The sequence below is a fragment of the Camelus dromedarius genome, chromosome 2 (genome assembly GCF_036321535.1).
Source record: "Camelus dromedarius isolate mCamDro1 chromosome 2, mCamDro1.pat, whole genome shotgun sequence".
In the NCBI taxonomy this organism is placed as follows: Eukaryota; Metazoa; Chordata; class Mammalia; order Artiodactyla; family Camelidae; genus Camelus; species Camelus dromedarius.
The window spans coordinates 77,733,447-77,758,431 of NC_087437.1; the positions used below are offsets into that span (position 1 = coordinate 77,733,447).

At 37.2% G+C, this 24,985-nt stretch overlaps 1 protein-coding gene across 2 annotated transcripts in view; it reads right to left on the reverse strand.

Moving 5' to 3' along the window:
- The window catches only part of ALCAM (activated leukocyte cell adhesion molecule), a 188,795-nt gene that overhangs the window by 19,477 nt on the left and 144,333 nt on the right, over nt 1-24,985 (reverse strand). The window contains exons 4-14 of one of the 2 annotated variants that reach the window (XM_031456267.2): nt 20,454-20,518; nt 19,167-19,254; nt 18,518-18,700; nt 13,499-13,626; nt 11,852-11,984; nt 8,214-8,326; nt 6,051-6,186; nt 5,813-5,946; nt 2,636-2,768; nt 737-775; nt 330-447 (exon numbers count right to left, since the gene is read on the reverse strand). In XM_031456267.2, coding sequence (XP_031312127.1) covers nt 330-447; nt 737-775; nt 2,636-2,768; nt 5,813-5,946; nt 6,051-6,186; nt 8,214-8,326; nt 11,852-11,984; nt 13,499-13,626; nt 18,518-18,700; nt 19,167-19,254; nt 20,454-20,518 — 1,270 coding nt within the window. The remainder of the gene's footprint in view (nt 1-329; nt 448-736; nt 776-2,635; nt 2,769-5,812; nt 5,947-6,050; nt 6,187-8,213; nt 8,327-11,851; nt 11,985-13,498; nt 13,627-18,517; nt 18,701-19,166; nt 19,255-20,453; nt 20,519-24,985) is intronic. The other variant, XM_031456275.2, reaches the window with a different exon arrangement.

The following is a 24,985-nucleotide window of genomic DNA, read 5'->3' on the forward strand; positions in this document are numbered from 1 at the left end:
CACCATGCTAAGCCAAACGGTTGACTTTTAGGCACTATGGACTTTTAAAAAAATCTACCTAAGCATTGAAAAAAAAAATCAAACAATTGAATTCAGATTATTGACTGAGAAAAATAAGAGGATATGTGTGAAATCACTCCAAGCCATGTCCCCAGTATTGGCAACGTAGTCACGCTGAACTGAAGGCAAAATGTGGTGACCCTGATTCGGGGGGCGTGTCTCTCCTGTTACAGGAATTACATGCCCAGCTGAAATGAGCACCAGGAACACACTGTACCTTCTCCCAGTGAAAGTCAGTGAACAGTGAAGGTCTTTTTTCTACCACTTACTTTGATTTCTTAATGTACAGCCAGTAGACAACACCGGCAACGAGGGCGGCGAGGAGGAGACCGACGACGATTCCCACGATTAGCTTCGCCTGGTCATTCACCTTTTCTTTGTTCTCATCTACAACAAAGAAGAAAAGCCCGTGCAATTACAGACAACGCCAAGGATTTCTGAAAAGAAGTCAATCTTAATTACTATTTCTTATTAAAAATGACTAAGGCTCACTACTGAGAGTAACATGCAAACTTGTGCTTTTAAAGGATTAACGTTTTAGCACTGTTACTATCTTGTCTCAGTTGCTATTTTAATTTGAGTCAAAATTGCGGCAGCTAAGAAAATTACTTATACAATGACACTTCATAAATCTTGAGCTGATAGTCAAGGAAGAAGTCGGCAGTGTAGTACCTACCACTTATCTCGTCTGCCTCATCGTGTTCTGGAATACTTACTGAAATGAAAAATGTTAATATGAAATTAAAAACAAAATTTGTTGATATATGAAAGTCACCTTTACCATTATAGTATGATGTAATAATACTCAAAGATAAAATATCTATTCTACGGCTAAGGGTAGAAAAAAACTTACATTTAATAGAGCATGAACTTCCCTACAAAGAAATTAATCTTGTTTTAAAGAAAGGAGAGTAGTTAAAACTGCAGATGTATTAACCTACCATAGAAAATTTCACAACTGACAAGCTATAGTGTTAATCTGAAATCCATATTAATTTTCCCACTATCTACCACCTCCCAATAGGACTTTTTTGAGAGAAGCAAGTTGCAACATATGAAATCTACAATGTAGTATTTCTCAACTTTTCTCCAATCTTCCTGCCTCAGTGGAGAATTTATCTTCATCCTCTAGTGTCAGGGACTTACCACTAGAGACACTGTCAAAGTGGTTGGGGTGGAGGTTAAAACTGGGGATGTCGCAGACAACATATATGATGCTTGTATAAGCCCCCCAAATGACTCTGATAGTTCTATGTTCTTGGCCATTTTAAGAATTGCCACTCTGATGGATGAGGATACAATGTTAAACTAAACAAATATTCTTCTATGCACATAGGCTTGCATGAGAACTTTACCAGTGATGTTTGTTAAATGCCAATTCCTAACCCCTCCTCATACATACTATGTTAGACTTTCAGGAGGTGCTCGTTGAATTTGAAAGTGACAGTATTAAATGCTGATCATGCCATCGCATGGTCTAGAGAACCACTATTCAACAAGCTAGAATATAAAGAGAGACGTGTTCAGGAAGAAAGGATAAGTTCTCTTTCTTGGTAGGACAAATCAATACTTGCTGAATTGAATTCAGAGAAGTCAGTGCTCCTATTTTAGAGTTAAATTTGTTTGGTTTTTTCCTCCTGTCAATCCAACATGTTTTTATATTCTAGTCATATTGTGTTAAGGACTATTATCTTTAGACAATCATTTTCTCCTAGCTCCCACTAATTCCTAGCCAGTATATCTCTATCCTGTGTCACATACAGGATTTCCACTAACTGAAGAATAAAAGTTTGAAGGGTCAGTTAGCATCCTGTCCGGCACTGAGCATCAGTCTAGGCTAGCCCTGATTTATGGCTGGCATGGCAATAGGAAGTATTACAGAATTGAAGATGAGAGATAATTTCAAATTAAATGAAATTGTTTTCAGAAGAAACTCCTATTGGTATCCATACTTTGATTTCAGCACCGACAAATTTTTTTATTACTTTCTCTGAGTTAATCTCATTTGTTTCATTTTTTAATCTATGATTCAAACATAATATTCAAAAGCATCAACTTTTGAAACCAGAATTAATAAATTCTAATATCAGTTTTGCTATCAATTTGCTGAATGACTTTATGCATGTGGCATTCCTATACAAAATAAGAATGGATAAATACCACAAAGAGTTGAAATGCAAAATAGTAGGTTAAAGGGAATTAAAAATTTTTTCAAACTTAAAACTGTTACATAAATGTTTTAATATAATCTTTGAATTATCTATACTCTGAACATAAAACTTGGATTAAATAAGAACTCAGGTCTCATCCTCTGTTGATCTTGGGAGATATTCCTGTACAAGATAAAATCTCTGACTCATAACACATGAAATGATTTAACTGTCAAGACAAGGATTGCACAATGGACACCAGGAAAAAAAAAAGAGAACCTTATGATGATGATACCAAATGCAAAATAAATAAATAAAACTTACCATAATGCAGTACAGGAAGATGGAACTGAAGATTTTAAACTAATGAAGAATAACTTCAAATTTTCTTACTTTTTTTTTAATGCCAGAAATGAAATACTCACTAGCAGAGACATTCAAGGAGTTTACTGTTCTCTCCAGCTGGTTTTCTGCTGTGCAAGTTAATGTAACATTCTCCTCAGGGGAAATGATAATTTTACTATAATACCTGCCATTGATATAAGGAGATTCCTCTGTCTGAAAACAGAAAAGGAAAATAGATTTAGAAATGGAAATGGACTGAAAACATGGGAAAGAGTAATAGTGAGTGAAATAGGGTAGATGCGGCATTCTGTCGTGCGAGCTGGCATTCAAGGGTACACGTGAGGTTATAGGTAAGGTCAGCTGAGGTTTATAACTACAGCAGGGAGGAAAAAGAGTAATGAAGCCATAATTGGATTTCTGTTTATGCTTCTATTGTTAATTTTCTAATAATTAAATTAATTAAACTCTTTTTCAAATAGATGCTCAGGTTAGTTAATATTTTGGCATGGTAGTACCTGTCTCAAAATAATTAATTAGTGACTAATTTGTCACCAGTTTTCTCCTAATAAACTTATGAATTTGATTCTACTTGTCAACTGTGTCATTGTTCTTCACTGCAGGGGTGAATTCCTTTATCTTAAACCGTGATATCTAAGAGCTCAGGCAGGCCTGATTTTTCCATGGGAAAAATTGGACTATTGTTTCCGTAATTTTCTTGAGTTAAATACAGAGGATGGGTTCTTTCTGAGTGACTGGTAAGTTCATTCGGCTTTTGTGAAGTATTAATGAGGACAATCACTGCCATTTAATTCCTGCAAACCCAAGAGACAATTCACTGTAATCTCTCCGCCAGGACTTGACTCCTCAGCCCACCTCCACTAACGCAAGCACGCACTTGTATTCCTTTCTCAGTCATACTACACGCACCACATCCTGTATTGTCCTCTGCTTTCTCCTCAACTGCATTGTACAGGCCTTGAGGACAGGAGAGAGCATCCCGCTTAGGGATACCCAGGGCAGGGGCGGGGCAGAAGTATCAGTAGTTGTGAAATAATAGATTCACCATGTGATTGAGGAGGGAACAAATAAAAGATTTTAGATGGATCAGCATAAACCTAGGACAAGAAAAATAACATATCACCTAGTGGGCCAGAATCAATCCTTCTCCTTGACAATGAAGAATGGCATTATTATTTTTATCCTCAGAGTAAGTTCACCTGCCATTTTTCCACTTCCCACTAGTATTTTTCATATGACTTTCTCACGAGTTTTTGTTTTTGTTACTTTTATCCCTACAAAATATATTTGCTCATTTCTAGGATGGCCTTTTAAATCTTTGAATCTTTTCATTGATTGATTATTTATTTTTCTATTTTCTCCGTTTTCATACCAATACCAAAAGGTTCTCTTTTGCTGTAATTATTACTTATTTGAACTAGATAGCAAAAAGAATAGAGGAGAAGAGAAACAGTCATGTTTGAGGCTAAAAAATAGATCTGTACATTGTTAGCAATTCAGGTGGTTCAGGTCTTTATTCTGACTCAAGAAAACTGCATTTCCTTGGTGTGAAGGGGCCTTCTCGCCCTGCTCATGCATGTTCTGTGGCTTGTGTGTCCCCATCACGCATGACCAAATCAGGAGGCATTTGCTTCAGGTGTGTCCACTCCTTTGGGGACCTTCCATCCCTGGAGTTATGCAAATACGTCTCCCCGCCCATAGGTGAAAGAACCAGAATTCACCTTGCTCTGCAAAGCTACACTGTGGAAGCTGGACCAGTGGCCCAGCTTCCCTGGACAGAGAAAGAGTGGGCATTTTAACTTGAAATTGCAGCTCTGGTTTAGGCATGCCTTCTCAGATATCAGCTAGGTCCAAAGCTGGGAAGAAGGCAGCACAGAAGATTCAAATAACCAAATGGCACCTCTAGGTGTTCCTGAAGAGTTTTTAAGTGGCTCCACTGAGAATAAGGTCATGAAGACTGTTGTAGGGAAAATGGAATTAATAAGTATGTCAGTACCCTGAGCTGATTGGCAATTTTCTTCCTTTTTCTTCTTATTGAAGTATAGTCAGTTACAATATGTCAATCTCTGGTGTACTGCACGATGTCCCAGTCATGCATATACATACATATATTCATTTTCATACTCTTTTTCATTAAAGGTTATTACAAGATATTGAATATAGTTTCCTGTGCTATAGAGAAGAAATTTGTTATTTTAAATCTAGTTTTATATAGCCACTAGGCTAATATTTGCAAATCTCAAACTCCCAAATTTTTCCCTTCCCACCCCTTTACCCCCAGTAACCGTAAGATTGTTTACTATGTCTGCGTTTCTGTTTCTGTTTTGTAGATGAGTTCATTAGTGTCTTTTTTTCGGTTCTACATATGAGTGATATCATATGGCATTTTTCTTTCTCTTTCTGGCTTACTTCTCTTAGAATGATGATCTCTAGTTCCATCCATGTTGCTGCAAACAGTATTATTTTATTTTTTTAAATTGCTGAGTAGTATTCCATTGTATATATATACCACAACTTTTTTATTGACCAGCAATTTAATGGGATTACAGCTCTGAACAGTTAGTGATAGGCCAGATTCTCATCTTTTTTCTTTTTTTTTTCTTTTGTCAAAAAGAAAATTACTGGTAGTGTTCATAAGTTCTTCGCCCTTTACTACCACTAAAATGTTGTGACAAAGGTACAAATATTACTGTTTGGTTCATGTATACTTTGTTCAGCAGGAACCATCCTAGACACTGCATATTTAGCTAGCCTTACTCTGGCCTGGGCCCTGGCACACACCAATCAGACCATATGTTCACAGTGACTGTGATCTTCCCCACACCCCAGAGCCCAGTTTCAAGATTAAATATCCCTTAATGTGTGTAAGTGAGCAAAGTATAAGTGAGGCCACTTATGCTCAGATGTGGAAGTTCATGAGGCAGAAAAGTGTATACCATAATGTTTTCATCACTCCAGTTTCAGGAATTAATGACCATGGAACAACACCTAATTTATATTCTTTAAAAAACAGACATTGACCACAACATAAGGATTCTTCCATTTGCCATGGCCCTAGTATTTTAAGTCTCTCTTTGAGCCATGGTCTTCCTTTGGGAAAATTAAGAAGTTAATAAAAGCTTCTTCTGAGAATGTACTGTAGATCTCATGTTGATAACAAGCTACCCTACAGTTTAGGTACATAAATAAAACCCCACGTTGGACTAAGCACAGCACATAACAAAAAGACAAATACTTGCTTGGTTTATGACGCTTCCGCTGCCAGTAATTGTCCATTGTATAGCTGGTTTCGGAAAACCTTCCACGTGGCAGATTATTGTTTTAGACAGTCCACTGGGATCAGTTTTCTTTGTCATTTTGATTTGAGGTTTTCCTACAATGTCATTACAATTAAAAGAAGATGTGGAACCCAGATCATGAAAGCAGATATTAAATTCCCAAAGAAAAATTTGAATTGGTGCTCACGTATTTTATTACCTTCTACAATCAGAGTCAATGACTCTCTTTTCTTTAGTCCTTCAACCTCTTGCAGAGCAGTTTCACAGACATAGTTTCCAGCATCCTGATAATGGAGACTAGAAAATGATGGGCTGGATCGAAGCTTGATGTTATCCTGATTAAACAAAAAGTTAATTACTTCACATGGCACAATTATAACTCTCACTGTATTTATTATATAATAATGAAGTCTGAAATTATTCTTTTGGGTCTAATGAAAATGAAAGCTTCTTTTACTTAACTTCAGATGCTTTCAAAAATAGATTTCTTTTTTACTTTGTACTTTGAGAGTTAGACATAACAGAGTTTTATTTCTGACTCTTCCATTTAATGAATTTATAATTTGGAACAAATTTGTAAACTTCTGAGATTTTTATTTCTTTATTTGTAAAACAATATAACGTGTTTACATTAAGGAAAGTTCTCTGTTGACAGCACCTACTCCTTGTAGTAAATGTAGATGAACTTGGATTGACAGACATTGGAGATTTGTGCTACATAATCAATGATGGGTATAAATACCTGAAAGTCACTTTATATGAGACAGTTATCAAGACAGGGGCTCCATTACAGAGCCATGGCAATTAGGACAAAAATGCTTTTTAAAGAAACCTTTAACAACAGGTTATTATCCTAATTTCTATGAAAAAATGAAATGCAACATTTAATTATGAAAATCATTTGATAAACAAAAAATAATGCTGTTTTACCAGGAATTGAAATGCTCCTAAGAAGATAACTAAACACAATTCTGAGATTATGTGGTCTTTGTCCACTATGATTTCTTCTCCATTTCCATCAACTAACCAAAGGCTGGGCAATACTGATCAGCACTACTGACATTAGATATTCAATTAACAACAGTGACTTCAGCTGATGTGCAAATTGGTTTAGCCAAGTAAACTGTTTCTCTAGTTTTATAATAAACACACTCTGAGTGTTCTTATGCCTAGAATTTGTCTAGCCTTCTGACCACTAACTACTACAAATATATCAGGTTAAATATGCACTCCATGGAGTGACACTTTAATTATGACTGAATAAGAAGTTGTGATGAGGCTGTGGTTAAAAGAACATGAAGTAAGAAACTGAGGCTTAAGAGTAAATTAACAAGTAACAGAGGACCCAGCGTTAAAAGAGATCAAAAAGCAATACAAGATCATTTATACTTTCATCAAGAAGAAACTCTAGCAATGAATTTCTCCACAATTGTTTACAAAGATAATTCTTGTCAACCCCCATTTCAGGCAGTTTGTATATGTTTTGTCAAGACATCACTGGTTAAGTGTTTCTGTTACATGCTGTGTTCCCGTAATAAATGGACTGGGTGTTTAGATATGCTCGCCAGGAGTCTGAGCGAAGGGAAACATAGTTACAGCCAGGCGCTTTGGTGATAATCTTGTCTCAGATCACCCATTACCAAGCCATACTTTCTCACTCTAAAAAGACAGCGATGAGTTCCCAGGTAACGTCCTACATTTCAGATGATTACAAGACTATACGCACTCACCCAGGAAATACAGACTAAGCGCCTACTATGTTCCGGGTGTTCTGCTATGGCCCAGGGGTGAAAAGAGATCCCTACCTTCAAGGAGCTACTATTTCAGTGGAACCCACATTCAGACACTTAAGATCAGTTTCAGTAAAAAGGCAGAAAGTTATGTGACTAGAGCACAGCATATTTCTGCTCGGTGAGGCCCGAGCTCAAGTTTCCACTCTGTCACTTACGAGCTTTCTGATTTCTCTTCCTCAGCTTCTTTTGAATAATAAATTGTCCCATGTAAACACACTAACATTGTGTTTACAACACTGTAGGTCAAAACACATTGAAAATTGTTAACCCCTAAAATATATAACTATATATGTGTGTATCCATACAAGACAATATTACTTAGTAGCTACACATAATTAAATTAATGCCCCAAATGAAGTTTCAGAGCATCAATTATGAATGCCATACCGATACTGAATACCTCTAAGATTTTGGTGTGATATGATTTGTATTAATATAATTGGAGTATGAGTATGGGTGTATAAACATACTACACATGAATATACATAATTGGATATAGTATATGATGCAAAAGAAGCTAAAAAGGAATCAGTCCAAACAGTGGAGTATTATCAAGGACTGTTACTCACCTTCATCCATACCACAGTCGCGTTCCTACTAGCAGATATTGTGCATGACACGGGCAGGGCATCGCCGATCTGCTTGGTCACTTCCCCACTTGGGTTTAAGGACAAATCCAAATCTGTGAAGCAGAAGATCTGCTTGAAATGCAAACTCCAGAAAGTAAGACAGGCAAAATATTTTGGAGGAAAAATAAAGATGAAAGAAAAAAAAATCCTTCCAACTGCACTTGAAATTCAGAAGTGATTTATGTGACTGAAATAACTCAACTGTAGCATAATCAGTCTAGTTTTTCAAGCCAGCTTTGAGACCACTTTGGACAAGTGAATGGTCAGTCTAATTGATTATACATTTATTTGCAGTTAACATGATTGATGTTTTCACTGCATGTAAATATTCACCTGGGGTCTATTACTTTAAGAAAAAAATTCTTAAATCACTTCTGGAAGAAAATAAAGAAAGATGATGACTAGGTAAATATTATAAAAAGAGTTGATAAGGCATACTACAGGAAAATCAAATCTATTTAGACAGCAGGTGATAAACTGGAAAACCATGAAGTAGTCTCTGTGTTTCTTCAGAGAGAACTGACTATAGCAGCTAGATATTTTTCAAAAATGCTATCTGATTTCTCATGCAGTTGAAATTTTAAATCAGATTTATTGTTAAGCACACTGTCAGCAGATAATCACTTAAAAAAAACAGAATATAAACACATCTAAGGAGGTATAATCTTTCAGATGGAAAGTAATTTCTATAAAAATCTTACTGTCATAGTATGATCTATATGAGGAGAGTCCAGTTTAATAGAACAAACACCTATTGTACAACTACTATGTCCCAAGCACTGACAGGAGATGAATAACGAGCCTACAATTTATAATCCGAGGTAGCGGTAATACGCACTCAACTATGTGACGATACTACGTAGCAGCATGAAATCAGCACCTCGCAGCGAATGTGCTATAGATCAGGAGCTCAGTAAATATCTGCTGAAAAACTAGAGGAAGGGCTACAGACAAGAGGTATGAACAAGGGCTTATGGGAGTGCAGACTGGGTTTCAGGGCAGCAATGAAGGCTCTGTAAGGGAGGCACCATTTGTCTGTGGCTCCTAAGGGTTAAGAAGGGCTTGGATAAGAGATGTCAGGAAAACTTCTCCACGTAAGCAAAAGCAAAGAGATGAGAGCGCGTGGCAGATTTCACAAAGGTGAGCAGTCTGGTGTGAATGGTTAGAGCACAAGGAAGATAAACCGATACAAGTAATTAAGGCCAGACTATACAGGGTGGCACTTGCCTTACTAAGAGATGGGACTTCTTCCTATGGCAGTGGGGATTTGCTGTCGCCGCACCCCGTGCTTCCCCTTGGTTTTACGTTACAATGGCAGTTTGTTGATTGTCTGCAACATTATTTTTAATGTTCTTTCTCTCTGCTAGGCTGTCAGCATCATGAGGGTAGGGACTATGACTTGAGTTGTCACTGTGTCTCCACAGTGCCTGCCACATTGTAGGCCCTCAAAAACTACTGTTGGATGGATGAAGGGAAGAAGTGGGCTTCTCATTAATATTAAAATATGCATCATCTCATAGAAAAGTGGAGTTTCCTCAAAAGATTTGATTGAATTATATTTAGGTGAAAATTCTATTTAAGGCCAGTGAAAGCTTTTATTGGCTGGAGAGTTAACTTGCCAGTGAGAAAGAATCTACATGAGGGTAAACTGGCAGAGGACTGGCAGACCCCGGTCAGCAGCTCTGAGTCTGCGGGCTGAACACGTGGTGAGAGGACTGCTCTGCTAACATGTGCAAGTACCAGTTGGTTTTTCTCTACCCTCTCCCTTTAGTCATCTGTGGAAAGGAAACTAATCTTGTTTTTAGAAAACAAACACACGATCAAGGATAAATCGGCAAAAGTGGATTTTTATGTTTTCATTTCATGTAATTTAGAGTAAGATCTTGTTTTACTTGCAATACTTATTCCAGGTTTTAAAGAGTGACATAGGCCTCAGAGCCCAGTGTTACCAGGATGTATTTAAATCCAGTTAAATGCACTGAAATTCAATTAAACATGCTTTTGTTTAATTTTTTTTTTTATCACAACAGTTCATTGAGGTACTACGAAGCATCAGCCAAGTTCTTTATCTTACTCTTCTGCTATCTCCCACCCTGCCTGATACACAGGTGCCACAAATGAGAGCCCTCTTCCTTTACGGCCCTGAACAGCTAGCATCTCTTAACCATAAGCTTATCATACTACCTCTAAGCACTGGATTATTGGCTCAAAGATCTGATATCAGAAAGTTATTCCACACGCAATTCTATCTGCTGGTTATATTATTCCCTCACTTCACTTTTTTCCCCATGGAACAGACCAGATAAATGGTCCCATGACTGATGACTAGTCCTCAGAGGAAAAGGAGCACAGTTGTTACCCTGAGAGGTCACTGCTTTCTCTCTAACTAGCCCCTGATGGCAGACACACTCAGATCTGTTCAACAGGAATATGGAGCAAACAAAGAAACAGCCTGGCTGTGAATATTTCTTAACAGCCCACTGTCACCACAGGGCTCCCCAGGGCGTCCTCCCAACATCAGACACTCAAAAGCACCATCTGGTTGCTCTACTCCCCAGTGCACCTCCTCACATCTCCTTCAAAGTTTTAGCTCCTATCCTGCATGCTTTCCAAGCACTATGGGCAGAATTAGAACCATTTCCTCAGAATAGTTTCTAACATCTCTTTCAATTTTGAAACAAACCAACCCCCATATTCAATGGAATTGTAGTGGATCATGTTTAGAGAAACCTTATTGTAATGGATCATGTCTAGAGGTGTGGTTGGGTGCAAAGGACTTATTAGAAATCTGTCCTATAGCTCCAAGCAAGACTGACATTTGCTCAAAGCACTCTGCGTATTCTAGTGTCACCAGGGAGCAGTTCAAATTAGTTCCCCATTTCCACAATGCATCAGGTACATCCAGGAAACTGCCAGCAACTACCAAATAAAGAACTTAAGTAAAGTATCTGTTTTCTATGTATATTTTTTTCTGTCCATGGGAGTAAATATAACTTTTGGAGTATCTGGAGAATAAAAGTGGGTTGAAAGGTATGTTCAGGGTGATTCTGAAGAGATTCTGTTTCCAGAAATTTTCTATCCTATACAGAAGCCAACACATGACTTTTAATGGTATCTACCTCCTCCTCCAAAAGCTGAGTCTACAGTAACTTTTTGTTATCAGGTTTCTGTGTTAATAGTCTTCTGTAATTAAAAGTAAAAAAGATACTTAATCTACAATTTCTGGGCTAAATGCAAACCTGGTAACCTTCAAGAATAGCTAAATATTTTCTTAAAATATGAGTTATTTCTTTAAGCTGCATGCGAATATTTTGTTGATACCGCACACTGAAGACATTCAGAAAGAAGATGGAGGTTTATTGCTGCCAGAAGTTGCAGTTATTAGATTCATGCAAGATTTCAATATTGCAGTGCAAATCTGGACTAAAGTTGGGTTTGCTCTAATGCTTTTTAGTAAGTCTATTGAAATCATATTATTTAAGAAAAACACTAGCTGCAATTTATTTGAAATGATAGCTCAAGTTAGACCACGAGAGGCCTTTAAAGTGAAGTTGGCAATGAAGAATCAAGTGACTTACAGTGAACTGTGATGGCTGTTGAAGCAATCATGCTTTTTTTGTCTATCAGGGAGCATTTGTAGTCTCCTGTTGCATTGCGCCGCACATCTGTCAATGTGTAAGTGTTTGAACTTCTTATTCCTTCGGGCTGTCCCTTTTGATAGAGGCAAAATGTCAGATGATTACACTTGGTAGCTACAATAAGAACAGATGTAGTTCTTGATGAAAATGGCATTTTCTCAGATAAGAAAAAAAAAGGGAATGTGTTTCTTCGATTGGACAAATGAGAGTAGAGATTATATTAACTGATTCCTGGAAAAAATAATTGACATTTTGGTTCTAAGGAAATTGAGACACTAATTTACATTGTATTGATGACATCTATTTTATTGACAGTATGGCTTGTGTTTGAGTGTTGAAGCAGATTTTAAAAAAATGTGTAATATTTCATTTTTTTATATTTATCCCTTGCTTAATTTGACAAAAAGAATTGAGGCACCTGAAAAGAAAACATACCATATATCCAAATAAAAAAAAAGAAGGAAGGAGGGGAGGAAGGAAGGAAGGGAGGAAGGACGGGAGGGAGGGAGAAAGAAAGAGAGGAAAAAAAAAGAGAAAAAAGAAAAGAATTAATAACTAAGAATAAAAAGTATATAGATTAAACAGGAGTATATATTAACAAAAAAGGTAATTGTTGCTAAAACTAAGACACATATTTGGCTCTGTCATCCCTGATAACCAAGTGGAAATAAAATGATTTTCAAATTTTCATTTGCATATTAGACAAAAACAATATGTCAATTTATTAAGAGAAACAAAGTTTTCTGTCAACATTTAAGTATAAAAGAATCACTTAGAGTACTCTTCTGAGCGATGCAGTGGATAATATTCTTAAACATCACTGAGCAGTGCGGGAGTGGGGGGAACATCTGTGAACAGATCCCTGTGGTCAATGCAGTATAGAGATGTACATGGCTTCTCTCAGTGGAGGGAAATGTCAACCACACACCCGGGAGGCTGTGGGGAGCAAGCAAGTACCCTCAGACAGAGCTCTCTCCTTGTCTGGCTCCACAGCACTGTGACATCTAGAACAGATCCTAGAGGAATTTTCCAAATTATCCTCTAGACATCATTTCTTTCAGCTATGACATTGATAAAAGTTAAGAAACCGGCTCTTTCAGACCACATATGATGGTAAGATATAGCCCCTCGCTTTATTCTATCAAACTGAACATAATCTACAACAGAAATGTCCCTAGATCAGAGGTTCAGGGATGTGTTCACGAAGGCACTGTGGGTATATTTAGAATCCACATCAGACCATTTGCTGTCCTCATTCTTCATTTTATACTTGCCTGCTTCCGAAGAGCAGTCTTATAGTTCATTGGGATAATGAGACCTCAAGTTTCTACCATTATGGTTTCCTGTGATCAGCTCTTTTCCTCTTTGTCCCTGATTTCACTTAACACGGAGAAAAAGGGAAAGAGCACTGGCAGGTGCCAAAAAAACCTTCAAAGGACATTCCATACGTGCCCCTTGGTTCCAAGAATAACATCCTTTCTCACTTAAGCTGCCCAAGTACCTACAATTCTTAATGTCAAGTCAGCTGCCAGACAACAGGACAGAGTGAGAGTAGTCTAGCTGAAGTAATAATCCTGAAGCACTTACTGGTAAGTAAAACAAAAACTCCTCAGGAGGAGGGTTACCATTTCCTAAGCACTTAAGAGTGATGTTGTCCCCTTCTTTGATGGCATTTTTTGGTGGCAGCACTTGTATTGTCACCTGCTCGGTAGGATCTGCAAGAGGCAGAGACGCAAGTTAACAATTTTCATCAGGTACCCAATTATTCTGTGCATACAATGTAAATGACTAAATTATACACAATTTTCTCAAGAAGGTAGTAATGGTAATTACTTAAATGTATCTTTTTATAGAAGGATTGAAGTTAATAGCTACTTGCTATAACAAGTACTAATCTTGGTTAGAGCAAACTACAAAGAGATCCTGTTACATAAAAATCAATTTTTTCTTAGCAAAATGTCTTTACCTAAAGTAGGAATGACCCTAATTATTTTATGTGTAAAAGAACAGTAGGAAGGGTTCCACTGTATAATCTCATTACAAGGGCATTTAACTATATTATATGTATCTTACAGTTTGGAAAGACTGGAGCAGCTCGCAAAGTAGTTAAAATTATTAGGCACCCCTGTACTCATATTGCACAAGAATGCCGTGTATTAAGGAAAGAGGGACATGAACCAAACAATACCAGCAAGATGTTTGGCATGCAGAAGAGCAGATCTGCTTTCAAAAAGATGAATCCCACGAACTGAGAGAGACCTTTAACACAATCAACAGAACTGTAAATGTATTGTAATTCTTTTCTCTTCATTGGATCCAAGATGCCACTTTTATTCCATTTTGGTCATTTTTATGGAGAAAATAGGGCTAATGGGTATTCTTTAGTGGAGGCTACTGTGCAACAGTAGAATGCTAAAGAAATTAAAGGCTGGATACAGTGGACCGGGTCTAGCAAACAGGAAATAAAAGGAGGTGGTGTTGGCAGTTATAAATGACCCACTTTCTAATGTATCCACTTGTTATGCAGCTGGATGATACAATGAACAATGAATTTCGAAACCATATAATGACAAAGGTTTATTTCAGAGAACCTTTTCCATAAGACTTAATAATTATTGAGGCATGTGCCTATATTTCCAAACTGGCAGCACTAAAAATAATCCATCTAGGAAGAATTATTTTGCTATTAGCTAATAAAGCGAGACAAATAAGTGGTAGATTTTTGAGGCTTTTTTCTGTCTCTTTCAATCATATACTTACCTTTCTAAGATTAAAGTGCAGAAAAAACCCTCAAAGGGTTGTTATAGATTGCTTCTTTGACTTTTCTCCATGCTTGGGCATCTCTGAATATTTGCCCAGAATGTTCTGAGGCAAAACAGTGATTGGTTTAATATATTTGTTGTTCATTTTTCTGAATTTGCCTGAGGCAGTTCCCTGACTGGCAGTTTCCAGTAAAGTTGGAAAGTAAAAATAAAGTTTGTTTTTGGTCCCCTGCTGACCTTCCCTTTCGAGGCCTCCCTCCCTCTTTCCCGTGGTCCTTCCTTGCTAGCGTGGTCTGCTGCACATCACTGCCACACATCTCTAACTAGAGCTGACACCAGAATAGCGAGGAGTCATCATCGGTCTGACGTCCTGCTTTATTTCAAAACTCCCCTTCTCTGTGGCCCTCTTTCGATAGGCTCTGCTCTGTATTGGAGAGTTGAAGAACCAAACTGAAATCAGAGGGTTAAGGTAACGCATTTGAGTTTTAACAGTAACTTTCTGGATGCCCACTAATAATGCCTCCAACAAAACTAATGATCTCTTGCTCTCCCTTTGCCCCTGACTTTGAATTTTACTCTATTAGTATATCATCATTCTGCCGGTTCCTCTGGCGTTCTCCTTTGCCCTCTCTTATCCACTCAGTCACCCAGCCTTAATGATTAATCCTTATACTTTGTACATCTGATTCTCCCCTTCTATTCCCACTAACACTTCCCTAGCGCAGGCTCTAATTAATCCAAACCTGAAACATTGCCATCAGACTTCAATTGGTCCTTCACCTTGAGGCTTTCTCTTTTCTACTTCTTCATATATATTTTCTCCAAATCAGTTTTTGAAGTAGGCTTTGAGCATTAGAATGATATTTTAAAATCTTCATGCATTCCCAGCATGTATAAATTGAAATAAACATTTAACCTGGTGTCCACGATTGCCTTGAACCGAGTTCAGGTGAGAGTCTTCCATCTCACTACTCCATATATACATACCCAGTACATAATAACACAAATAGTCTACTCAATTTTTCTTTCTCCCATCTCTCCATTTAATCCTCTTGCCACTCATTTATTTATCTGTTTGGTTAATATTTGTTTTGTGTGGGCACTAAGTGCAGGAGTTATAAAATTGAAAACAGTGCATTCCCTGCCCTCAGTGAGCTTCCGGTTTATTTATGAAGACACAAAACTTAACAATTAAGACTGTACCAATACAAAAACTGCATAAGATGTATAAGCATAGAAATCGCTCACAGACCCACCAGACTGGGAAGATTTCAGTAGGAATTGGCCCTGGAGCTGGGTTTTGAAGAATAAGGAGGCATTTGCTGGATAATAAAGGTAAGACAGTGACAGCACATGGCCAGGCACGTACATCGTATTCTACAGGAGGACCCTGGAACCAGGACAGACTGTAGAAGGCACTGAAGGGATGAAGGCTGGGACTGGTCGGGACCACGGCTGCAGTGGACTCAAGGCATATTGAAATTGGAAGTGTAAAGATTAACCTGCGATATCTGGGGAGTCACTGATGAGTTTTGATCACAGCAGTAACATGTTCACATCTGTGCTTTAGAAAGATGTTTCTAGCAACAGCTGGCAGGGCAGTTTGGTGTGAACAGACAGGAATACTCTTTCGGAAATTACTGCAAAAATACTGGTCATGAGGAATGGTGGCATAATCTCAGGCAGGGTCAGAAGGCAGAATCAGATCAACACAGAGATGGAAGTGGTAGATTCTAAACAACTTCATTACTGACTGGATATGGTACGGAAGGAGTGGACCAGTGCATCTTTTTCAGGCTTTCCCAAGATGAACTGATCAAATTTCTTCTTCTTGAATGTACTTTCCATTTAGCTCCTCCTTCTCTTCTCTGAAGTCATCCTAGGACAGTGGTTCTCCAAGCGTGGTCCTCAGATGATCAGCATTAGCATCACCAGGGAACCTGGTGTAAATGCAAAGTATTGGGCCCCTCCCCACACCTACTGTATGAGAACACTTAGAGCTGGGTCCAGTAATCTGTGCTCTAACATGTCCTCCAGGTGAGTCTCACGCACACTGAAGTCTGGGAGTCACTGTCCTTGGACACCTGCGTTTTTAGGACTGTTCACTGAGTCCCTGTGGCACTTACCACTTGCAACCATGCAGTGACAATTGCCTTCTGATACGCGTGTCTTACTTCTCTATTGGAATAATAAACCCCTTAAATGTCAGACTATGTCTTAAACACTTTTAAGTCTCTGTCATGAAGCCTAGCACTACATACATTGTGCCTTCTCAAAAGCTGTGCCAAATGTGCCCTACACAGCCAGTCACAGGAAAATCATTTCTTTCTTATTCATCCAAGGACTCTTCCAACTGTCTGTCTCCCCATGTCTGATGCTCACATACATTCCCATTCTTCCTTAAGCCAGTTTCCCAATCCTTTTCACTCATCTTGATGTTCTTTCCTATCTTGTACTCCTGTACTTACACCAGAATAGTTTATTTTCAATTGAATATTTTTGAACAGACAGGATTCTGCTTTCACATACAGAAATAATAGTTTGATTTTAGATAAGCTGTATATGATGAAATCCTCTAAATCCCTGCTTTTAAATCAAGCTGAAACTTATTTACAACGTGTAAGACAAAACAACCCATTCTTGTTAGGGCAAGTGGAATTTCAGTTTTCCTCTTATATAAGGCTCTGTACTTTATGGAACCAAAGTAGATATGTAGCTGAGATAAAACCCTTTGAAGGCTCAATGGGCATTTCTATTCTTTCTCTCAAATAGGTGTAGAAGTACTGGGTCATTCTACAACATATGGCAGGACTGCGAGAATTTTTGATTCATTAAAAACTAATAATAACAAAATTTCCTTGTATCTTTCCCCAAAAGATATCTCTAGTTCTCTGTTTATGAAGTAATAATGATTATATAATAGTCACGACAATAGTACTTAATAACAAGCATTTAATGTGCTATATGTTGTGCTATTTTAGATTTTTTATTTCACTTAATCTCCATAACAACATCATGAGTTAAGTATTACATTTTTCTTATTTCAAAATAAGAAAACTGAAACCAAGAGGAGTTAAGATTCTTTTCTAGAAACACATAGGAACAGACAGCACTGGGACTGAGTTGCCAGCATCTTTGCTCTTAGTCATTTTGTTATCTTGCCTCCTGTCTTACAGGAAAGAGCATAGCATTGGAGAAGAGGACTCTAATCACGTTGCTGCAGCTAATTTAGGGCAAGTCTCTAGGTCTCACTTTACTGCTAAGTAAAATAATGGAATTAGATCAGATGATCAAGAAAGTTCCTCTGTCGTCTAATATTCTATGTTTCAAGCCTATGAAATAAAGTTAATCAAAACATGTTGGAATTCAACATTCTATTTAATTTATGGAATTGATCTCATTATTAAAATAAATCTCTTTATTAAAATGGAAATCCTATATCTAGAAAACCATCCAGTCATAAGCCTCTATTCATCTGTCATTCATTCAGAAAACCATCAGATGGCATTTTAAACTCCTACAAAATCCATGGCTATGTGCCAGGGCTGAGGACCACCAGAAGAAATCAGACTAAGTTAGAAATCTTGTGTTTAAGGAACTTAGTGTCTAGAGGAATACAGAAGAGATGATTATAAATAGCAAAGTGGAGAGTGAAATATATAAGTTGGGTAGGTATTTTTTCTATAGGTCTTGCAAAGAGGAAGAGATTATTTGGGTACCATGGAATAGGGATGGGTGTTTGGAAGTAGATTCCAAAGAGCTTTTGGATTAGGACTTAAAATAGCATTTGAATATTTTTTTTCTAATACATTAAAATTGCATAATTATATATTGAGTTACTTACAGTAAATATCAAAGACTGCTTGATCAGAGTAAACTGTTTTCTGGCCAGTGGGTCCATAATATGTCACAGAGCAGGTGAATGGCATTTGTATGTCAGCCTTGGTTGTCTTGTATTCCAGAGATGAAGTCATGGTATAGAGCTGAGTTACTGGGTCCATTTGCTTCTTAAAAATTATGACCGCCGCTGAAGAAAATAAAGAACACTAACGGTAGGACCTTTCATCGGAAAATCACAGCCCTTAATGAAATGTCACAACAACTTTGAGAAGTGGTTTTGTCCTTACTGTATTTAACAGGAGGGAAAATTGACATGTAGTGAGGTAGATGTCTTTTCAAAAGCATGAATCAGACATGGACAGAAATAGAATCCTGGAATTCTACCTCCCACTCACTTTAATTAACTTCTAGAACATACCATATACAGAAATAATTTTCTCTGCTCTTGATTCTTCTGCACAAAGTCTAAAACGGTGTCTTGGTTTTTTTTTTTTTTAAATCCCTTAATGATTTAATGGATACTTAAAGTAACAAAGTATAGAGTCATAGATCAAAAGAGGGCCACACATTTAGACTCAGGATAGTCTAAGGAATGCTTAGACAAGAGAAAGTCAAAACAGGTCATCTGAGTTTATTGCCCACTTCCTGCTCACCTCCTTCAACGGGTTGCAGCACTTTTCCATTCCTGTACCATGTGATGTTGCCATCTGGATAACTGTCTTTTGAAATGCACTCACCCAACTGCAAAATAAAGAGATAATATTACAACTTTGGTTCCATCAGGGGTTGCCCATTTCAAAGCCCCAGGCTCCTCAAGCGATGCAGAGTTATTCCAGTGGTTCCCTGATCCATTCATTTTCCAAGCACTGACTAAAGACTCTTGTATAAAAACAATGTCTTGTACTTAAAATCATGGTCTTGTCCATTTTAAAACAGATGCAATAGATGCTGCCACCATTAATAAAGTCACATTCATTTAAAAGCATTACCAAATTCATTTCAACAGTATTTGTTTTTAACATTAACTAAATAACATAACTACATTAACATTGGCTATTACCTTGGTTTGCAAATCTGTGTATGCAAGAATCATTAATGGTGTTAAAATGGGGCTGCTTCCCCAGCTTCATGCTGTGTATATTTCAGACAACACAGACTTACCACGCTCTATAGTACCCACCACTTTCCTTCACAGGTGTTTTTAATTGTTAGTGTTTATCAAATAATATTATGCAGTCAAATTTAATCTGATTCAAAGAACTCTGAATCTGCCTTTTCTCCCAACCGAGGAAAATTTGGGTATTTTAGCTAGTGAAAACGAGATGATTAATCAAGGGATGTGCTCCTGTATAGGACTCCAGTTTTATCCCTCCTTCAATACAGACTTCCTTCAAACCTCTGCTACTGTGATTGTTCAAATCTCTTATCCCTTTACTTCAACTTTTCAGTAGTTTAATTTGTCCATAAGAATAAGACCACACATTACATATGACAGACGGTTTGTCATAATCCAGCCTTTCTTTAACTCTCCAGATTTATCTCTTACTGCGCTCACTTGCCCACTGGCTGAACACCCCCAAATCCAGCAATGCAAATAATGGAATGTTTCCCAAATGCCATTTTCTTTTACATCAAATTATTTCATATTGTTGGAAAGCCCTTTATACCTTGAGTCTAGAGAGAATCTACTCATGTTATTCAGTTTATTCAAACAAGAAAGACCTATGCCTTTTTTACTCTTTCCTCCCGCCTCTCCCTTCAGAAATGACAACACCTTCGTCTGTGTCATCACTCTACCTTGTGCAGACTTTCTGACTGGCACCTGGAACATTGTCAACTCCACAGAGCAAAGTCTATCAAATTTGTCCTGGCATCTGAGGCCAGGAGAAGGCATTCAACACCAGGCTAAGTAAAGGTTATTAATCAAAACAAGTTCTTACCTTTTTCAGCTGCTCTGTTTCGAGAAATGGGGCTTTGCTTACAATTTCAGGTTTAGATGGTTGCTCTAAAGTTAAGTAGAGAAAGATTTTAAGTACCCATGGAAGAAGAAAATGGATGTTTGTGATTTGGTTCATAGAAAAATAATTTGCTTACTCAGAGTAGAAAAATCAACAACAAAATAAAGAACAGATTTCCCATATAATCTATAGTTAAGAAATCTGATTAGTCTACCCCTTTCAAATATTTGTTTTATTACATTAAATATTATTTTAAATGCTTATTACTCCTTTGAATAAAATATTGGTAATGTTTTCTGGATGCTTTATAAACAGTGTGCATCGGTTTTATAGTAAACAGAGGTTAATGTACTCAAGAGGATGTATTATCTGCAAATGATTACCATGTGCACTTTCTACTTAACAATTTCCAACTCCCTAGATGAAGACCTGAATCCACATAAAACCGAATCACAGGGGTGCTTATTTAAAATTATTTCTGAGTCCTACCTGGCCTACTGAATCAGAATATCTGGGGAAAATCCTGTAAATCTACTTTTTAAAAACAAGTTCCATTGGGGATTCTTGGACACGGTGGAGTTTAAGAATCACTGCTCTAAAATCATAGGAAACACAGAGTAGTTAAGGGATGTAGGAGCCCAAGCCTCCTAGGTATCTCAAACTTTACCTTTTAAGTGAACTTACATCATGAATCTATAAATGTGAGGAAATCTTTCAAATTTGGAACCTGAGATAATGGACAGAAGCATTTTAAACATAAGAAGTTCTGTAAGCACAAATTCTAGTAAAGGCTTCAGGAAAAACTGATTACAAATTGCAGCAACAAGGTAACATTTAAACTTATTTTAACTTATTTTATTCTTGGCTACTTGTTATCTATCATTGATGGATTTTTTTTTTTACTTTTTAATTAGCTTTAACAATTAGTCTATAGAAAATGGATATTGCCTCATTGTCACTGATTTTTGTGAGTCTCATGGAGAACTATTCCATTCTCAAACAAATAGGCAAAATAAAAACAATCAGCTATTCTTTCTTTCATAGTCTTATTGTCTACCGTCTCCATACTTTTAATTTTGATTATCAAACTAAACTGGCTTTTATATAATTTTACTCAATTTGAAATTCAGTTATCAGACATGTTAACTACCCAGACCATCAGGGAAACAAAGATGAAGACAAAATGTTTTTGGAACAGCAAAATGGGTATCATTAACCTATATGCAAAAATAATGTAAACTTCAGGTTAACATTCAGAGTTACTTTCTCCTGTGCAATTATTTTATATTAGAAATCAGAATAATGAATAATAATAGTGAATCTGCCTATGTGTTGAACTCGCACTTTAATTATTGGAGGGCCTATTGACTATTAATTCTAGAAATATGATTCTCTTAATACAGTCTCTAAAGAGGGGTTATCTATATTCTAAACACACAGATGAGAAAGAAAACGTAAGAAAGATTTTAAAAATGGAAAAAAGAAATATAAAAACATAGGCATACCATAGACAATTACATTAAGACAAACAAGAAGTGACACCTGGCTACCTGATTGTTAGAAATGTGACCAAGAAATTAGAAAGAAAACTGACAAAATACTCAAAATAAGTAGCAACTTCTGGGAAGCTTATGGTGGAGGACTAAAGCCTTCTAAATATCAGAAAGTGTTGATGTTATTTACCACTATTTTAATATAACTTCACATTAATGTTCATTATTACAACTCTGAGTTACTGATAAAACATTAAATTCTTTTAAGAATTCTTCAGCATTCAATGTTTTATGGCAAATGTCTAATACATTTGAGAGAGGACTGTATTCAAAAGATTTAAACAGAATGAAAATCTTGAGTGACCGAAGTTCTCTGGGAACTAAAATCAGTTATTCAGTGACACCTCCATGAGAACCGAGGAGAGGTAAGATATTAAATTAATGTATGTGGTTAATCAAGAACGAAGATGAACAAGAAAAAAATAGTTTTTTGTTTCTTCTTCAGTAATATCTATGCCTGGAATATATAGAGAGATTTGAAAAACCTTCCCCCAAATCACACTCTTAACACAAAGCGTGGGTGAGCAGTTTTGTTAAGTTGCACTAATTTCTAGTTCACCAAAATCAGATATCAACTCAGTTGGACACATACTCACTTCCTCTAATGTAGAATATATTCCTCTTCTTTGATTTACAAACCCTGTGATGTTTTATCAATGCACATAAAATCATAAGTACTGATGTGTTACAATTGTTGGTCCTTCCCACATAGCCGCATGTGCCTTGTTTCAATAAATGCTTCCTAAAATTTATTCTTATTTCAATAAAATAGAACTGTAGCAAACCCAAGGAAACCTGATGAAAAGATGCTGAAAATTTAGTCCTCTTTGTAGTGTTATTGATTTTTCTATTTAGAAAAGAGTCATAGCAGGTACTGTGGAAGTAACGGTAATATCTATTGCATTTCTCTTGAGATATTTTCTCCTCAAACTTTTGTCTCAAACCCTCTATATTAAATACATACTTTGTATGTAATTTTCTCTTATATTAGCTTGTAACAATCAATGAGTGTTAGAGGACAATAAAAGAGGACACATACTATTTTAGCAAAATTGCATATTGATTCAAAGTGTTTTAAAAAAAAACTTCGTGAATTATGTCTTAATATGACTCAAGGATTCATAACCAAGTGCAGAATTGAAAGCAAAAGTCATGCCCCAAATTTATTTGCATTATTAAAATAATTTTGTCAAGGGTTTCATAGCCAGGTGAAGATGGAGTGATGAATGCAAAACTGCTCTATATCACCCACAATGTACTAAAGTTATTATCAGAAACCACGCAGAGGACAGCTGTTTGACATGGGAGGAGAGCAAGAAAGCACAGGTGCACTGTGCACTGAGTCGAGAGGGGTCCTCTCGGTACTTTGTCAGCAATCACCTCGTGACGTACTTTAAGTAAACCACTGTGAGTGTGAAATCGTAGTTTATTGTCCTCATGAGATGGGAAAATGAGATTTTTTTATATTTAAAGAATCAAAATAAAATATACAGTGCAGATCCCATTGGTTAAATAGTAAATTTATTTCTGCTTACTTTATTCCAAAAACAAGTTACTTGCAGTTGGAAGTTGAATAACTTTCACAGGGAGTGTGGGAGAAGGGATCCTCAGTTCTGATAAATCAATGAGAACAGTCTCCAGATGAAAGCTCTGAAATAACTGGGTGAAGCCAACCAGAGCACTGAGAACAGAGCTGGTTGGTTCAGGTGTACAGCAGGCTCCAAGTCATGGCAGCAGCCTTCCTTTAATACCACAGACACCCAAGCAGATAATTATGTTGCACTGTGGTTGGCAAATCCTATTTTTTTAGAGCTAGAGTCCATCTCTTTTTGTTTGTTTGTCTTTCTCCTGAACAAAATATCATGAACAGAATAGCAAATGCTATTTTTTTAGAGCTAGAGTCCATCTCCTTTTTGTTTGTTTGTCTTTCTCCTGAACAAAATACCATGAAATATTCAGTGGGTAGAATTCTAGCTAATTGAGTAGAGGCAGGTCCTCACCCCGCTCAGCCCTCTTCATTAGCTTGTCAGGAGGATCCTTGGAACAGAGCGGGGAAACCACCGCCTAATCAAAGCACTCATTTACTGGTGAGGGGGGAACTGCAGCCCCAGACTGGTGACACCACTCATCCAAGGTCAGAATTAGCAGCGGATCTCACAGAGCCAGATCTCCTGAATGACCAGTTCAGTGATTTTTTTCCACTTATATCACTGACAGCCATTCAGTTCTAAGTCAATCTATTTGACTTCTAAGACTTTTGCACCATCACTGGAATGAATCTCTGGGAACTTTTAAAGTTCTCTTGCTATGGGATGGTTTTATTAACTTCAAATGTGTATTAAATGCAGACAGCAAATAGTTTGATTTTGATGCCATTCAACTACCAAAAAAAAAAAAAAAAAAAAAAGCCATGTTGGTGACAAAGCATGTGACTTATTTTTGGAGTTGGGCTGCTTTATGGACCTGATTCCTTTTAACTGAGGTATAGCTTAAAGCCAAATAAACAAACCTACACTGGAGGTAATAAAGTCATCAGTCACGGCCTCTAGTTTGAATAAAAGCAGTGTGACTTTGCTCATGAGGAGGGTATTCTGCCACACGCGGATCTGCGATTAGCTCACTTTAACCGTACTTGTTCTGCGGTACACAGTGCCTGTTGCTAGGTGACTCGACAGAAGGAGACAGAGGATTGATTGACGAGCCTAGTAACTCTTAAGTGACGGCAGTATATACATGCAGAGAACGAAGCCTCCATGTCACAGCTGCTGTTTGCTTCACTAAAAGTGACCCAAAGTAAATTCATGATGTTTGAAAAATCAAAGCCCCTATACACTCTTGCAAACACGCCCTTTATCGTGAGCTGTGCTGTTCATCTAACTGGACTTGGAGGGTCCCACAGTTTCCAGGATAAAACCCCATTTTCATTAGTGTGTAACTTGTCTATTTAAATTATCCCTGGCT